At 39.0% G+C, this 12356-nt stretch overlaps 1 protein-coding gene across 1 annotated transcript in view; it reads left to right on the forward strand.

Annotated features, from left to right (window-relative positions):
- Gabrb1 (gamma-aminobutyric acid type A receptor subunit beta1) overlaps positions 1 to 12356 on the forward strand; it is a 417219-nt gene that overhangs the window by 377036 nt on the left and 27827 nt on the right. Inside the window, exons 6-7 of the mRNA XM_028861997.2 lie at positions 9440 to 9577; positions 9746 to 9898. Coding sequence (XP_028717830.2) covers positions 9440 to 9577; positions 9746 to 9898 — 291 coding nt within the window. The remainder of the gene's footprint in view (positions 1 to 9439; positions 9578 to 9745; positions 9899 to 12356) is intronic.

The following is a 12356-nucleotide window of genomic DNA, read 5'->3' on the forward strand; positions in this document are numbered from 1 at the left end:
AGCATATCCATCTACATGACAGAATGCAGTGTGGCTCCATTGGCATTTATTAAAGCTGGGCATTGGTAGAAGAGATTTTTTTTTTTGATCATATACCTGATGTTCACATACCACATGGCAATTGGTGTTGACAGTAAGAAAGACATCATCCAATTTTTTCAGAGGGTAAGACATCTAAATTCTGCTGACATGTAGGCTGATGAAATCAATTCAGTCTGGGCAAGACTCAAGATGTAGACAGAATCAGTAATCTAATATGTAATGAGTCTTTCTCAGTCCAACCAGTCAGCTCCTAAAAAAAAATGACACGGAAACTTATTAATTATGAAAGCTTGGCCATTAGCTTAGACTTGTCCCACTAGCTCTTATAACTGAAGTTAACCCATATTTTTATTAATCTACATTCTACCACATGGCTTGTACTTTTGCCTTCCTCCTGCGTGTCCTGCTTGTTCTGTGCCTCCTAGCGACTCTCTCACACACCTTAGATTCATCCTCTTCTTCCTCTCTCTCCCCAAATCCCGCCTATATCTCCTGCCTAGCTATTGGATATCTAGCTCTTTATTAGGCCAATAAGAAGGCACCTGGGCAAAGACACATTTTTACAATGTAGCAAATATTCTGCAACACTAATGAAGCAGCTTCTTGTCTCTAAATAGAAATCAAAACGTATCGGTTCTCATTTGATGAGGGTTCAAAGCAAATGAACCTAGAAAATGTGATAAACAGAGAAAAGCATACTTGGGGCTAAAACAATCAGAGAAATATTAAATGGATAAATGATGGTGCCAGTACACAAAGTGCTGCTTAGTTTTTTATGTCTGCCTAGAGGGATACTGCCAGGGGTGTTAAAGGGCTCAGTCCTTGTCTGTGCCATTCCATGCTCATCTCACTCAAGTGAAATTTATAATAAAAGACATCTTTTTTTTTCTTTTCTTTTCTTTTTTTTTTTTTTTTTTTTTTTTTTTTTTTTTTTTGCAAGACAGTGTTTCTCTGTGCAGCTTTGCGCCTGTCCTGAAACTCGCTCTGTAGACCAGGCTGACCTCAAACTCACAGAGATCTACCTGCCTCTGCCTCCCAAGTGCTGGGATTAAAGGCGTGCACCACCATTACCCTGCGATAAAGAACATATTTTCTAAATTTAAAGATAACTAAAAAGACCCAAATGAACAAATTCTGTTGACGTGAGACACAATTGCTCCTGGCTGCACCAATTTGATCCAGAGAGAATGTTGGGCTTCTAAGACATTTCCATTTGGAAGTTTGTCTTCTTTACACAAAATGGCCTACTGGGCAAAGAACTGCCCTTGCCTTGACGGCTGACAGTACAAATACAATGCTGTCTTTTCTGGACAAGCGGGACACAAGGAAAGCGACCACTGTACTCTACCAAGACAGGGTAAGATGGTCTTTCACAATTCCTACTTATAAAAATGGTCTGTCATATACTCTAGGCCTGTAGCCACTTTGAATGCACCAACAATGCTGAGAAATATTAGGTGACTGTCCAGGCTGCCAGTTGTCTTGGTCTACTCTTGCAAGATTCCCGAAAGTTGCTTGCATCCATCTACCATTTCTCAGGTACCATTATGTTCCTTCTCAGGTCTTTGATGTGGTTAAAGACTAGATCATTGTAATTTCCTCATTTATGATAAAAGATAAGTTAGATATAAAACCTTAAACTCACAAATATAAGATAGATAGGACATCTTCTTTAATATTGTAACTGTAATTCTTGCTTGATAATTGTTTTGTTATATGTAATTTTACTATGTTAAAATTAAAACCTTCCTTTTTAAAAAAAGAAAAAAAGGGGAAGTGCTGTGGATATCACTCTATATAAATAAAACACTGATGGCCAGTGACCAGGCAGTAAGTATAGGCGGGACAAGCAGAGAGGAGAATTGGGGAAACAGGAAGAAAGAGGGAGACACACTGCAGCCACCGCCAGGACAAGCAGCATGTAAAGACGCAGGTAAGCCACCAGCCACATGACAAGGTATGGATTTATAGAAATGGGTTAATTTAAGATAAAAGAACAGTTAGCAAGAAGCCTGCCACAGCCATACAGTTTATAAATAATATAAGCATCTGAGTGATTATTTTATACATGGATTGTGGGACTGCGGGGCTTGGTGGAGCCTGGAGAGAAGCCCCCCAGCAACACCAGTCAAAAACACCAAGATTGGCATGGGTCCTACAGGACAGGCTACAGCATTGACTTTCACTAGCGTTAGGCAAGAAAGGTAATAATGAAGGTTAGCAAAGAGGAAGCCCCAGCGACAGCAGCTGGCAATTTCATCTTGAGAAACTACTGATGGTTAGCCAATCAGAAGGCAGAATAAGCCACCACCAGGATGAGGAGACCTACTGAAGACACCAGGACTCTTCCCAATTGGAAATTTAGGTGGATCGTTCTACATTTCAAGTAAATGGAAATCTAGAGGAAATCTTGAATGTTGTACTAGCAACCCTTGGTGACAAAGTTTAAACCAAACCATTTAGACATTAGTCAGTATAGGTGAGATGTGTCTACATTCTACAAGTTCTTCAAGTGTCTTTCATCTATAAGCTCTTCAAGAGTCTTCCATTATTTATGGTAAAACACATTTAAAAGCCTGTAATTTTAAAACTAATAATGCTGTGTCAACAAGCCAGTAACAGTTCCATATTTTTCAGATATGTGTAAGTTCTGCTTCATGTGAGATGCATCTTAATATAGTCAATATCATGTCAGTGCTATAGTATTTGCCTACCATGTTCAAGGTTCTAGGTTAAACCCCCAATACTATAAAAAAAATAGATAAAACAACATAAACAAAGCCTTTAATGTCTGAAGCATAAGTCTTTAAGTGGACATGATCTAATACAAATAAAGTAGAAACTATTGAGCAGAAAAGACTAAGTATGTTCTGGGAAAACTAGCATGTGGAGAAAATGACAGGAAGGGACATGAAAGATCTTTGAAGGTGAAAATGCTAGTACATAGAAAAAATAGAGGGTTTGTTTTCTATTAATATGGGGGTGCACAAGGGTCAGATGCCAATGTCCAAGATGATTTTTTTTTTGCTAATGAAAAGAACATATTTTCAGGGAGGAGAAATAACTCAGCTGGTAAAGTGTCTGCTGTCCAGGTGATTTTATTTCCAGAATCCACACAGAAGGCAAAGTATGGTGATGCACACCTTGTAGTCCCAGCACCAGTAGAGACTGGTAGATCTCTGCCAGTTGGGCTTGCTGGCCCGCAAACCAAGTCAAATCAGCAAGCTGTAAGTCCCAATGAGAACCTTGCCTCAAAAAATGAGGTGTTGTTTTCTGAAGAACACCATTTGCAGTTGACCAAATATATGCACATATGTGCATCCATACATGTATGTGGTTACATACATGCCAAAATAATTTTTAAAGGATGCATTGTCTAATAATGACGTAAAATCCTAATTAATTGTCCCATTACCAGAGAAAATGTGTGGCGAGTGCCCCAAAATACTCAAACTATTAGATAGGAGTCAAACATTAAGTAGATTGTTGCAGACATTTGTATTTAACTGTCAGGTGTGGTGGCTCACGCCTTTGATCCCAGCACTCTGGAGGCAGAGGCAGATGGATCTCTCAGTTCAAGGCCAGCCTGGACTACAGAGTGAATTCCAGGACAACCTCTGCTACAGAGAGAAACCTGTCTTGAAAAACAAACAAACATTTGTATTTAACTGTGAGAACATTTCTAAACTCTGGCTCTCATGGCCAGTAGTGCCCCTGAGAATCTCATGGATCCAGACTAATAAGTGGTAAAGAACACCAATGGTTGAAATATTGATTATGAGTGAGATATAGGACATTCACTGTAGGTGCAAATAATGACTGATGTGGTCAGGAAACTTCTCATATCTGGACTGGCTGCTTTATTCAGGGTTTCTTATGTGTAACATCCAAAAGAGAAAGAAATGATCCCTCATCTAACTGTTAAATAGGAATCCTAGGTTTCTCCAGACCAACTCATATCACACACTCATTTCCAGTTAATCTGACCCAAGGCACAACAATGGAATTGTTTATTTAGACCTATGCCTGTTTTGTGTGTCGATCACAGAGTATGATGGAGTAAATGTTTTTTTTCTTTTTATCTATTCTTTGTGCCTTTCACATCATGCATCTCGATCCCATTCCTGTGTGTCTGCCCTCTGCCCTTGCAGCCTCCACCCCCAGATAAAATTTAAGAGAAAAGAGAAAAGAAAAGGGAAAAAGAAAAGAAAGAAAAAAGAAAAAAATCTCATCACAGAAGCTGTAGTGTGACACAGTGAGTCACACAGTACACACTTTTGTCCATGTATCTTTATGTGCAAGTGTTCATTGCAAAGAGTCATTGGTCTGGTTCAAGGCCTCTGGTTTCTGCTACACTGTTGATGCTGGACCCTCACTGGGACTCTTCCTGGTTATCCTGTTGTTGACCTGTGTTGTGGAAATCCTGCAGCTTTGGGTCCACAGGACCAGTCCCTTCACGTGCTCCCGCAGATCATAGATGGGGTGGATGTTGGGGTGGGCCAACCCATAACCCTAGTTCTGGACCTGGGTAGTTGTGGGGTTGGTCAACCCGCCAGCTCTCCCTTTTCCTTCCCACCAGGATGAGCTCTCCTGCATTTCCTTAGTGAGTTCACCCCTTGCAGCAGGAGCAAGGGGTGGGAGCAGTTCCCAGTTCTCCTACTTTCATGTTCTCAGGGTCTGATGTCCCACACCTATTCACCTTCAGGGCCAGCTCTACTGTGTTGCTCGGCCAAGGCATAGGGGCCACCCTCCCGAGTGCTGTAGCATGGGGCCAGCTCTCCTGCCCTTCTGATGTCAGGGCCAGCTCTTTCACCTACCTTAGGCATTGATGGGCAGGTGTTGGGAGGGGGGAGCATCCCTCCCAGACCCATGCCGACACATCACAGATGAGTAATGGGGACAGGTCTCCCATGCTCACAACTTCCTGGCTGGCTCACCTCTGCCAAGTAAATGTTCTTTGTTTTTTTGTTTTTTTAACAAAAACTTTACTGGCTCACAACCCTGTTAGTTGATAAGTCTAAAATCAAAGGGTCAGCCATTGATGAGAGTCTGCTTGCTGTACCATCCCCTGTTGGAAGGGAGAAGACAAATAACCAAAGGATGGGAACATAAGAATGAAAGAACCAAACTAGGTTCAAACACCTTCACTCCTTCAGTTTCAGCAGTCAGGAAGCAGAGGCAGACAGACTCTGTGAGTGTGAGGCTAGCCTGGTCTACATAGTAAGTTCCAGGTCAGCCAGGGCTCCACAATGAGACTCTTTCTGTCTGAGAGATAGAGACAGAGACAGAGAGAAAGAGAGACAGAGACAGAGAAACAGAGAAAGTGAGAGAGCTAACAGTATTACTGCTTATTGCTCTTGAGTTAAAACACCTTCAAAAGTTCCTACCTCTCAAGACTGCTCTTTGATAAATCAAGTTTCCAACACATAAAGCTTACTGGGCACATTCACAGTGTAACAATCCATATCATTTGTAGGGGTGGTTGTCTGGGCTTTACCCCTGAAGCACCGCCCCTAGTAGACAGCAATTAACTGCTAGGTACTTGCCCCCCAGGGGGCGTGGCTGAGACAGGGACCCCTTAAGGCCTGGGATGAGATGTGCTCATGCTTTCTTGGCTACCTCGTGGTCTTGGATGCTGGATGCTGGTGCTGCGGATCAAGGCAGAGTTCTCCAGAGAACTGCATTGGATTGGGCCCCACCCCTCCTGCGATCAACTTCTTTATGCTTGTTGTGAGTTAACCCAGAATAAATCCCTTTGATTATCAGATAGACTCTGTGGAATTTCCATGTTAATCATTGCCTAGCCTTGAGCTAACCATACACAAAAAAAAATGTATTGTAAGGACTGACCTAAGTCCATCAAGACCATGAAACTTGCTATGTTGCGAAGGCCTCTCCACAGAAAGAAATATGTTTACATCTTCTGCTCGTAGATGGAAGTTTATCATCTCAACCCATCTTAGAACAATATCTGACTACCCATATAGCTCCACTAAGCACAGTGGAGAGTAACTTTTATTTGCAGAGTAGAAAATTCATCCAAAATAAAGTATTTCCAACAGAAAGAATACTAATATTCAGACACTTTTATACCGCACTAGCTCTGTGAACCTTCATCTGTTGACATCAACTTAATTTTATCTGTATTTTCTGCATCACTAAGAAGTCCCCAGGGGCCAAGAGGAAATTCTGAGTGCTTCTCTGTAGCTGTTGCTAGGAAACAACATCCTTGGTATCTGAGTTCTCAGACTGAAACGCTGTGTGAAGTCACTGGTTCATAAAGGAAAACCTTTGGTAAACAGATTGTTTAGGTGTGAGTAAATTGATGTTCTCTCTCTGCGGCAGGATGTTCTTGGGTAACCTGTGAATAATAGTGTGCTTCTAGCCTCTATTCTTTGCTTGGATCCAGCTGCCGTTATTGCTCCCATGAGAACTCCAGAATCTATATAAATGGGAGTGAGCATTTTCTTTTTCTCCCAAATCATCTGTAATTATCTCGGTGCCTAGAGCACTGTGAGTAATGAGTTTTAGTTAAACAAAGTGAAATGAGCTTGGAAATAAAGACCCAGACCACTGCCTGCCTGCCTAAGTTGTTGAATACTGTAATCCCTCGCATCCACAGGGAGGTATGTTTCTAGACGTCCAGCAGACAGATGCCCAAAGCACTGTATATGGCAATCCCATGTAGACTATGTTTTTCCTTTACATACAGATCTAGGACATAAATTATGCAAGAAAAAACAAATAATCACCACAAAAAAAACAGAAACAATTATAAATGGAACATACATAATGATAGCTATAACAAACTTTAATCAGACTTGTTTAAATATAGTCTCACTATCAAGAAGGGTTACTGGAATGTGAGCACTGCAATACTGAGACAGCTGATTGGATAACTGACATGACTACCATGTGGCAGATGGGTGGGAAGGATAAACACCTTGGCAAGGATGTGCTGGACAAAGAGATCTCTTGCATCGTGGATGGGCTAGAGCAGGAGAACACAGGATTTCTTAGCACAACTAAAAATGATGTGTGATATATTTATGTTTAGAATTTTCCATTTAATATTTCCAGCTGACAGTTAACTGAGCCACCTAGACTGTGGGAAAGGGAATTTTACATAAGAGAGAACTAACGTGAATATTAAAATCTGCTTTGGCTGATTGTCACATTCAAGTTTTATTTAGTGTTATGCTGCTGCCCAAAAGTAGGAGCTAACAGGGCTGCCAGTTTGGCTCATCCACTCCCTTCTCCTCTCTTAACACAAACTATCTGTGAGTCTCACAACTTGAACTTATACTTACATTTTTCCCCCTAGATTCTGACAACTGAAGCAGTAGCTAGAGGTTGGAATCTATCACCTTGTTAATTTAGCAAATCAGAAGCTTCTCATTCCTGCATGTGGAGATTATGCATCTATGTGTTTATCTGTCAATCTATGTATCTGTCTGTATGTCTGTCTACCCATCCACCACCTATCTATTCATCTATCCATCTATCACTTATATATCTATCCATATCCATCCATCACATATCTATCTCTCCATCACCCATATATCTACCCATATACCCATCAGCAATCTATCTATCCATCACCTGTCATCCATTCATTCATCACCCATCAATCTACTTATCAAACCATCTATTTCTCCATTCATCCATAACCCATCTTTCTATCTATCCATCCATCACACATCTGTCTGTATCTCCATTCATCCATCACTCAGCTATTTATATACCCATCTATTCATCAATCCATCACCCAACTATCTATTTATGTATCTTCTGTAGAGCTATTCATGGATTCTTATGAGATACTCAAGACAATGTTAAGCATCAATATCACACATTTATATCCAAATTTGACATAAATCTCCAATGCACCAATTAGTTCAAGGTAGATTGTGTTAAAGAAGATAATGCAGCCTCTCAGAAGCAATGTTTATATATAACAGTAGATATCTTCTATTTCCATCTCTATATTTGGGTCATTCATTGTTGATGGATTATTTCGTATGGATATTACTCTTTTGGAAAGAGAGCAAGTTCTTTAGTCTAATGGATGATGGTTTTATGAGAAATTAAATATATTGTAAAATGTTGCAATAAATGGTAATTTTATAAAGTATCAAGTATAAAACAGGTATTGTTCAATAAATTCAGGAATAAGGACTTTAAAAAGTTTTTTGAAGAGGAATTTTAATTATTTTAAGAAGTAAAATTGAAACACTTTTTTCTTATACATACATACACAAAAAGGGCATGATAAGAATAATAAATTTATTTCATTCTTGAAGTGGTAAGTTGGTGCAATTCTTTGACATTTAATTCAGCTTCCAAATATTAAACTTAAAAAAAAAAATCTTGGAAAGATGTTACTGCTTTAATCAAAAGTAGGCCAGTATTATGCATACTACAAAGAGCTCATGGGGTTATCTTTGAAACATGTGTCAGTAACTCTAATTAAAAAATGATGCTTTTTTATTTGAGGTGAATATAAAAAGAAAATGGAAAAATCAACTATGTGTTTAACTGGTGAAAATGGATTTTAAATAAGTCAAAGTATTTTTAGGCTTTTAAAAACATATCCATGCGTTATTCATGTTATACAATTTATTCTTATACATCATCATGACTCAGCCAGGCCAGTGGCAAATGGGGACAGACCAGAGGAAGAGAAAAGGCCATGAACATAGGACCTTCCATGCCAAAGCCAGGGGCACACTTTCAACTGTTTTAATTTTCTCTGGTTCTTTGACATTAAAGTTGACCCTCAGAGATCCAAAGAAATCAATAAAATACCTAGTATAATCAAGAATGTATATAATTCCTAAGATTTTTACCTGTATGTTACCTATAATAGTAGTAGCTATAATGGAAGGATATAAGCTTGGTTACTTCTCTAAATGAAATGTGTGTATATTTTTAAATACCTTGATCAATTATTCAAGATTTGATCTTTCACTATTTTTCCATTATCCCTTAGGCTCTCCTTTTAATAACTGAGTTTATCATTTGATTCGGTTTTTGTTCTTAGATAATACATAATCCATTTCCAGTGTCCCTGAAACGCAGCCACCTCTTGCTTTAATAAAAGAGCACCCATCCATAGATACACTAAAAACAAAATTGTAGCAGTGATACAAGGTAATAAAGTTTCAGGGAAATGATGCTCACTAAAGCCAGATGCATCTCTTTCCTCAGTGTAGCCACTCCCAACCCGTCAGAAATAGCAGCTGAAGTAGGATCTATCTGCCATTCAAATTCAAGATGATATTCTTTGCTCTAGTGTGTTATGTATGAGTCTTCCCTCTGGCTGGAAGACTGTCTTCAGAAAGCATCACTAGACCCACTGTGCCCTGTGTGACTAGGTTGTGCTCCTTCACTTCAGATGGCTACACCACCGACGACATCGAGTTTTACTGGAATGGAGGAGAGGGAGCAGTAACCGGGGTCAATAAAATCGAGCTTCCTCAGTTTTCAATTGTTGACTACAAGATGGTGTCCAAGAAGGTGGAGTTTACAACAGGTGAAGATGTTTCTTCCCTAATAGTCCATGGGTGTATGAAAGGGAGATGATGATTCTAATCAAATTATGATCTTCCTTCCTTCCTTCCTTCCCTCCCTCCCTCCCTCCCTCTCCCTCCCTCCCTCCCCCTCATCTCCCTCCCTCCCTTCCTTTCTCTTTTAAACCCAGGGGCATATCCACGACTATCACTAAGTTTTCGTCTAAAAAGAAACATCGGATACTTCATTTTGCAGACCTACATGCCTTCCACACTGATTACAATTCTATCCTGGGTGTCATTTTGGATCAACTATGATGCATCTGCAGCCAGAGTCGCACTAGGTAATGCATTCCCACTTTTCCATAGTTAGTAGGTCAGACCTGCAAACAAAGAGGCAATACTAGGGATCAAAAGCAAAATCTTCATGTAGCAAGTAAAAGAACGATACTGCAATAGGATGCTTAAAAAATCAAATATCCAAGATGAAGTATAAGAGTGTTTATAATGAGTGCAACATCTTTTAGGATTTGACAAAAATTTGGGGATATGTTTCCCATTGGATGAGTGTTTGTGGATTACATGTTAGAATCTCATGACACTGTATTTTTTTACCAAATGTGTGATAACCTGTTTTTTGTTCCCTGCTTTTGACTGTGGAAACACTTGTAACTCCTTGTTTTAAGCTAAACATAGGGAAAGCTAAGCCTTTTGACTATTAGCAAGCTACACCAATTGTCAGGAAATAGTATCCTTTCATTAACTAAAGTTAAAAACAAATGAAACCGTGTCTCTCCTTTAATGTAGCTCATTATATTCAATGAGGCACAAACAATTCATCAGCTGTGTTAATGATCTGTGATCAAGTCAGAATAAAAAAAGGGTTTCCTGTTTCATGATCTCATGTGAGATCTCACGATCTCAAGTAGCCATGTACATGTCTACTTCATTACTTAATATCCAGACATATTTTAGATATCACTCCAGTTTCAGAGAGAAACAGGGGAAATGGGGAAGCATCACTTCTAGCTAAGATAACATTACATCTCTTCTCTCAATTACTAAGTTGGATTAATTGACTAGAATATCCCTTCACATATAGACTAATTGGCATATCTCTTCACTGGCTGAGTTCATAAGACTTGCAAAGTCAAGTATTTGCAGCCTCATATCAACCTTAGGATATTCTAAGTATAAGGAAAACAGACAAATAGTTTTTCATATTACATATGCATCTTCAACATACTGGGTTAATAAGAATGCATGCAACCTTATTAACCATATGCTAGGGTTAAAGAAAACCCTGGATGATATCCAATCTACATCAGAAAAAAAAACTCAAAAGTTTGTGTGCTCTGGTTCTCTATTCATTCCTATCCTCAAAGCAATGACATTTTCATTAAAGATATTAGAGGAGCTGGAAAGGTAGCACAGTAGTTAAGAGCTTGTACTGCTCCCAGCACCATTTTGAGGCTCACAACTACCTGTAGCCCCAGCACTAGGGGATCTGATGCCCTCTTTTGGACTTCTTGGGTACTTGCACTCACAGGCACAGATTGTCACAAAGGCATGTATATATTGTCATAAAGACAAATATATATATATATGAAAGATGTTAGTATATAATGATGTTTTGATCTTTAAAATATTAAACTAAGACATTTTAACATAGTTTTTAAAACATTTATTTGCTATTTTCTGATTTAAAACACTAAAAACATAAATTTAGTGACTATGTAAATAGAATATTCCTGTCAATCACATTAGCTAGAACTGTATTAGATGAAGTTTAAACTTTTATTGAAAGAAACAAGTAAAATCACTTATAATAAAGTTCTCATCAATCCAACACATTTGAGTTAATCACTGATCTGAACCATTTTACTTTTGTTTGTTTGTTTGGTTTGTTTTGCTTTTTGAGACAGGGTCTCTCTGTGTAGCTTTGGTGCCTTTCCTGGAACTCACTCTGTAGCCCAGGCTGGCCTCAAACTCACAGAGATCTGCCTGGCTCTGCCTCCCGAGTGCTGGGATTAAAGGAGTGAGCCACCACTGCCCGGCCCATTTTGCTTTTTTAAATAATATTTTTACTTATTCTTTGAAAAATCACACACTTGTGTGCAATGTATTTTGATCATATCACACCACTGCTTTCTTCTAACTCTCTCCAGGAACTTCCAACCTATCTCCCTTCTCCCTTTATATTGATTGATTGATTGATTGATTGTTGTTGTTGTTGTTGATAAGAAAATCTGACTATACATACAATGAAATTTAATTCAGCTATAAAGAAAAATTAAATCATGAAAATTGCAGGTAAATGGATGGAACTGAAAAAAAATGTACCTTCCCTTCCAATGGTACTCCTGATGAGTTATACCAGGGAGTCTACCGTCCAGAGTTATCCTTGAGATGCTGGAAGCCCCTTTTCCCTCCCTTTGCCTTGTTCTCTTTCATTCCCTCCACACTGTTGGCCTCTCATCTTTACACAATGCCTGTCTTTGTTTAATAACTCTCATCTTATTCCAGATATTACCATCAAATCTCTTGCTTTATTTTAAATGCTGTTGTTGAGAATCTTGCCTCTTTATCCTGTAGCTGGATGAGCTACATGAAGATCATTAACCTGAGAGTTTTATTTGGTTGGTTGGTTTTGGTTTTTTGAAACAGGGTCTCCTGTTGCATAGACTATCCACCACCATACTCAGCTTCGGAATTCATCTTTATCCACCTATAAAATAAGAACAATATAATTAGTTTCCCCATCATATTCAGTGGGCTGTTGTGATACATTGTACAAACGTG

Source organism: Peromyscus leucopus, chromosome 10, assembly GCF_004664715.2.
Source record: "Peromyscus leucopus breed LL Stock chromosome 10, UCI_PerLeu_2.1, whole genome shotgun sequence".
Classification (NCBI taxonomy): domain Eukaryota; kingdom Metazoa; phylum Chordata; class Mammalia; order Rodentia; family Cricetidae; genus Peromyscus; species Peromyscus leucopus.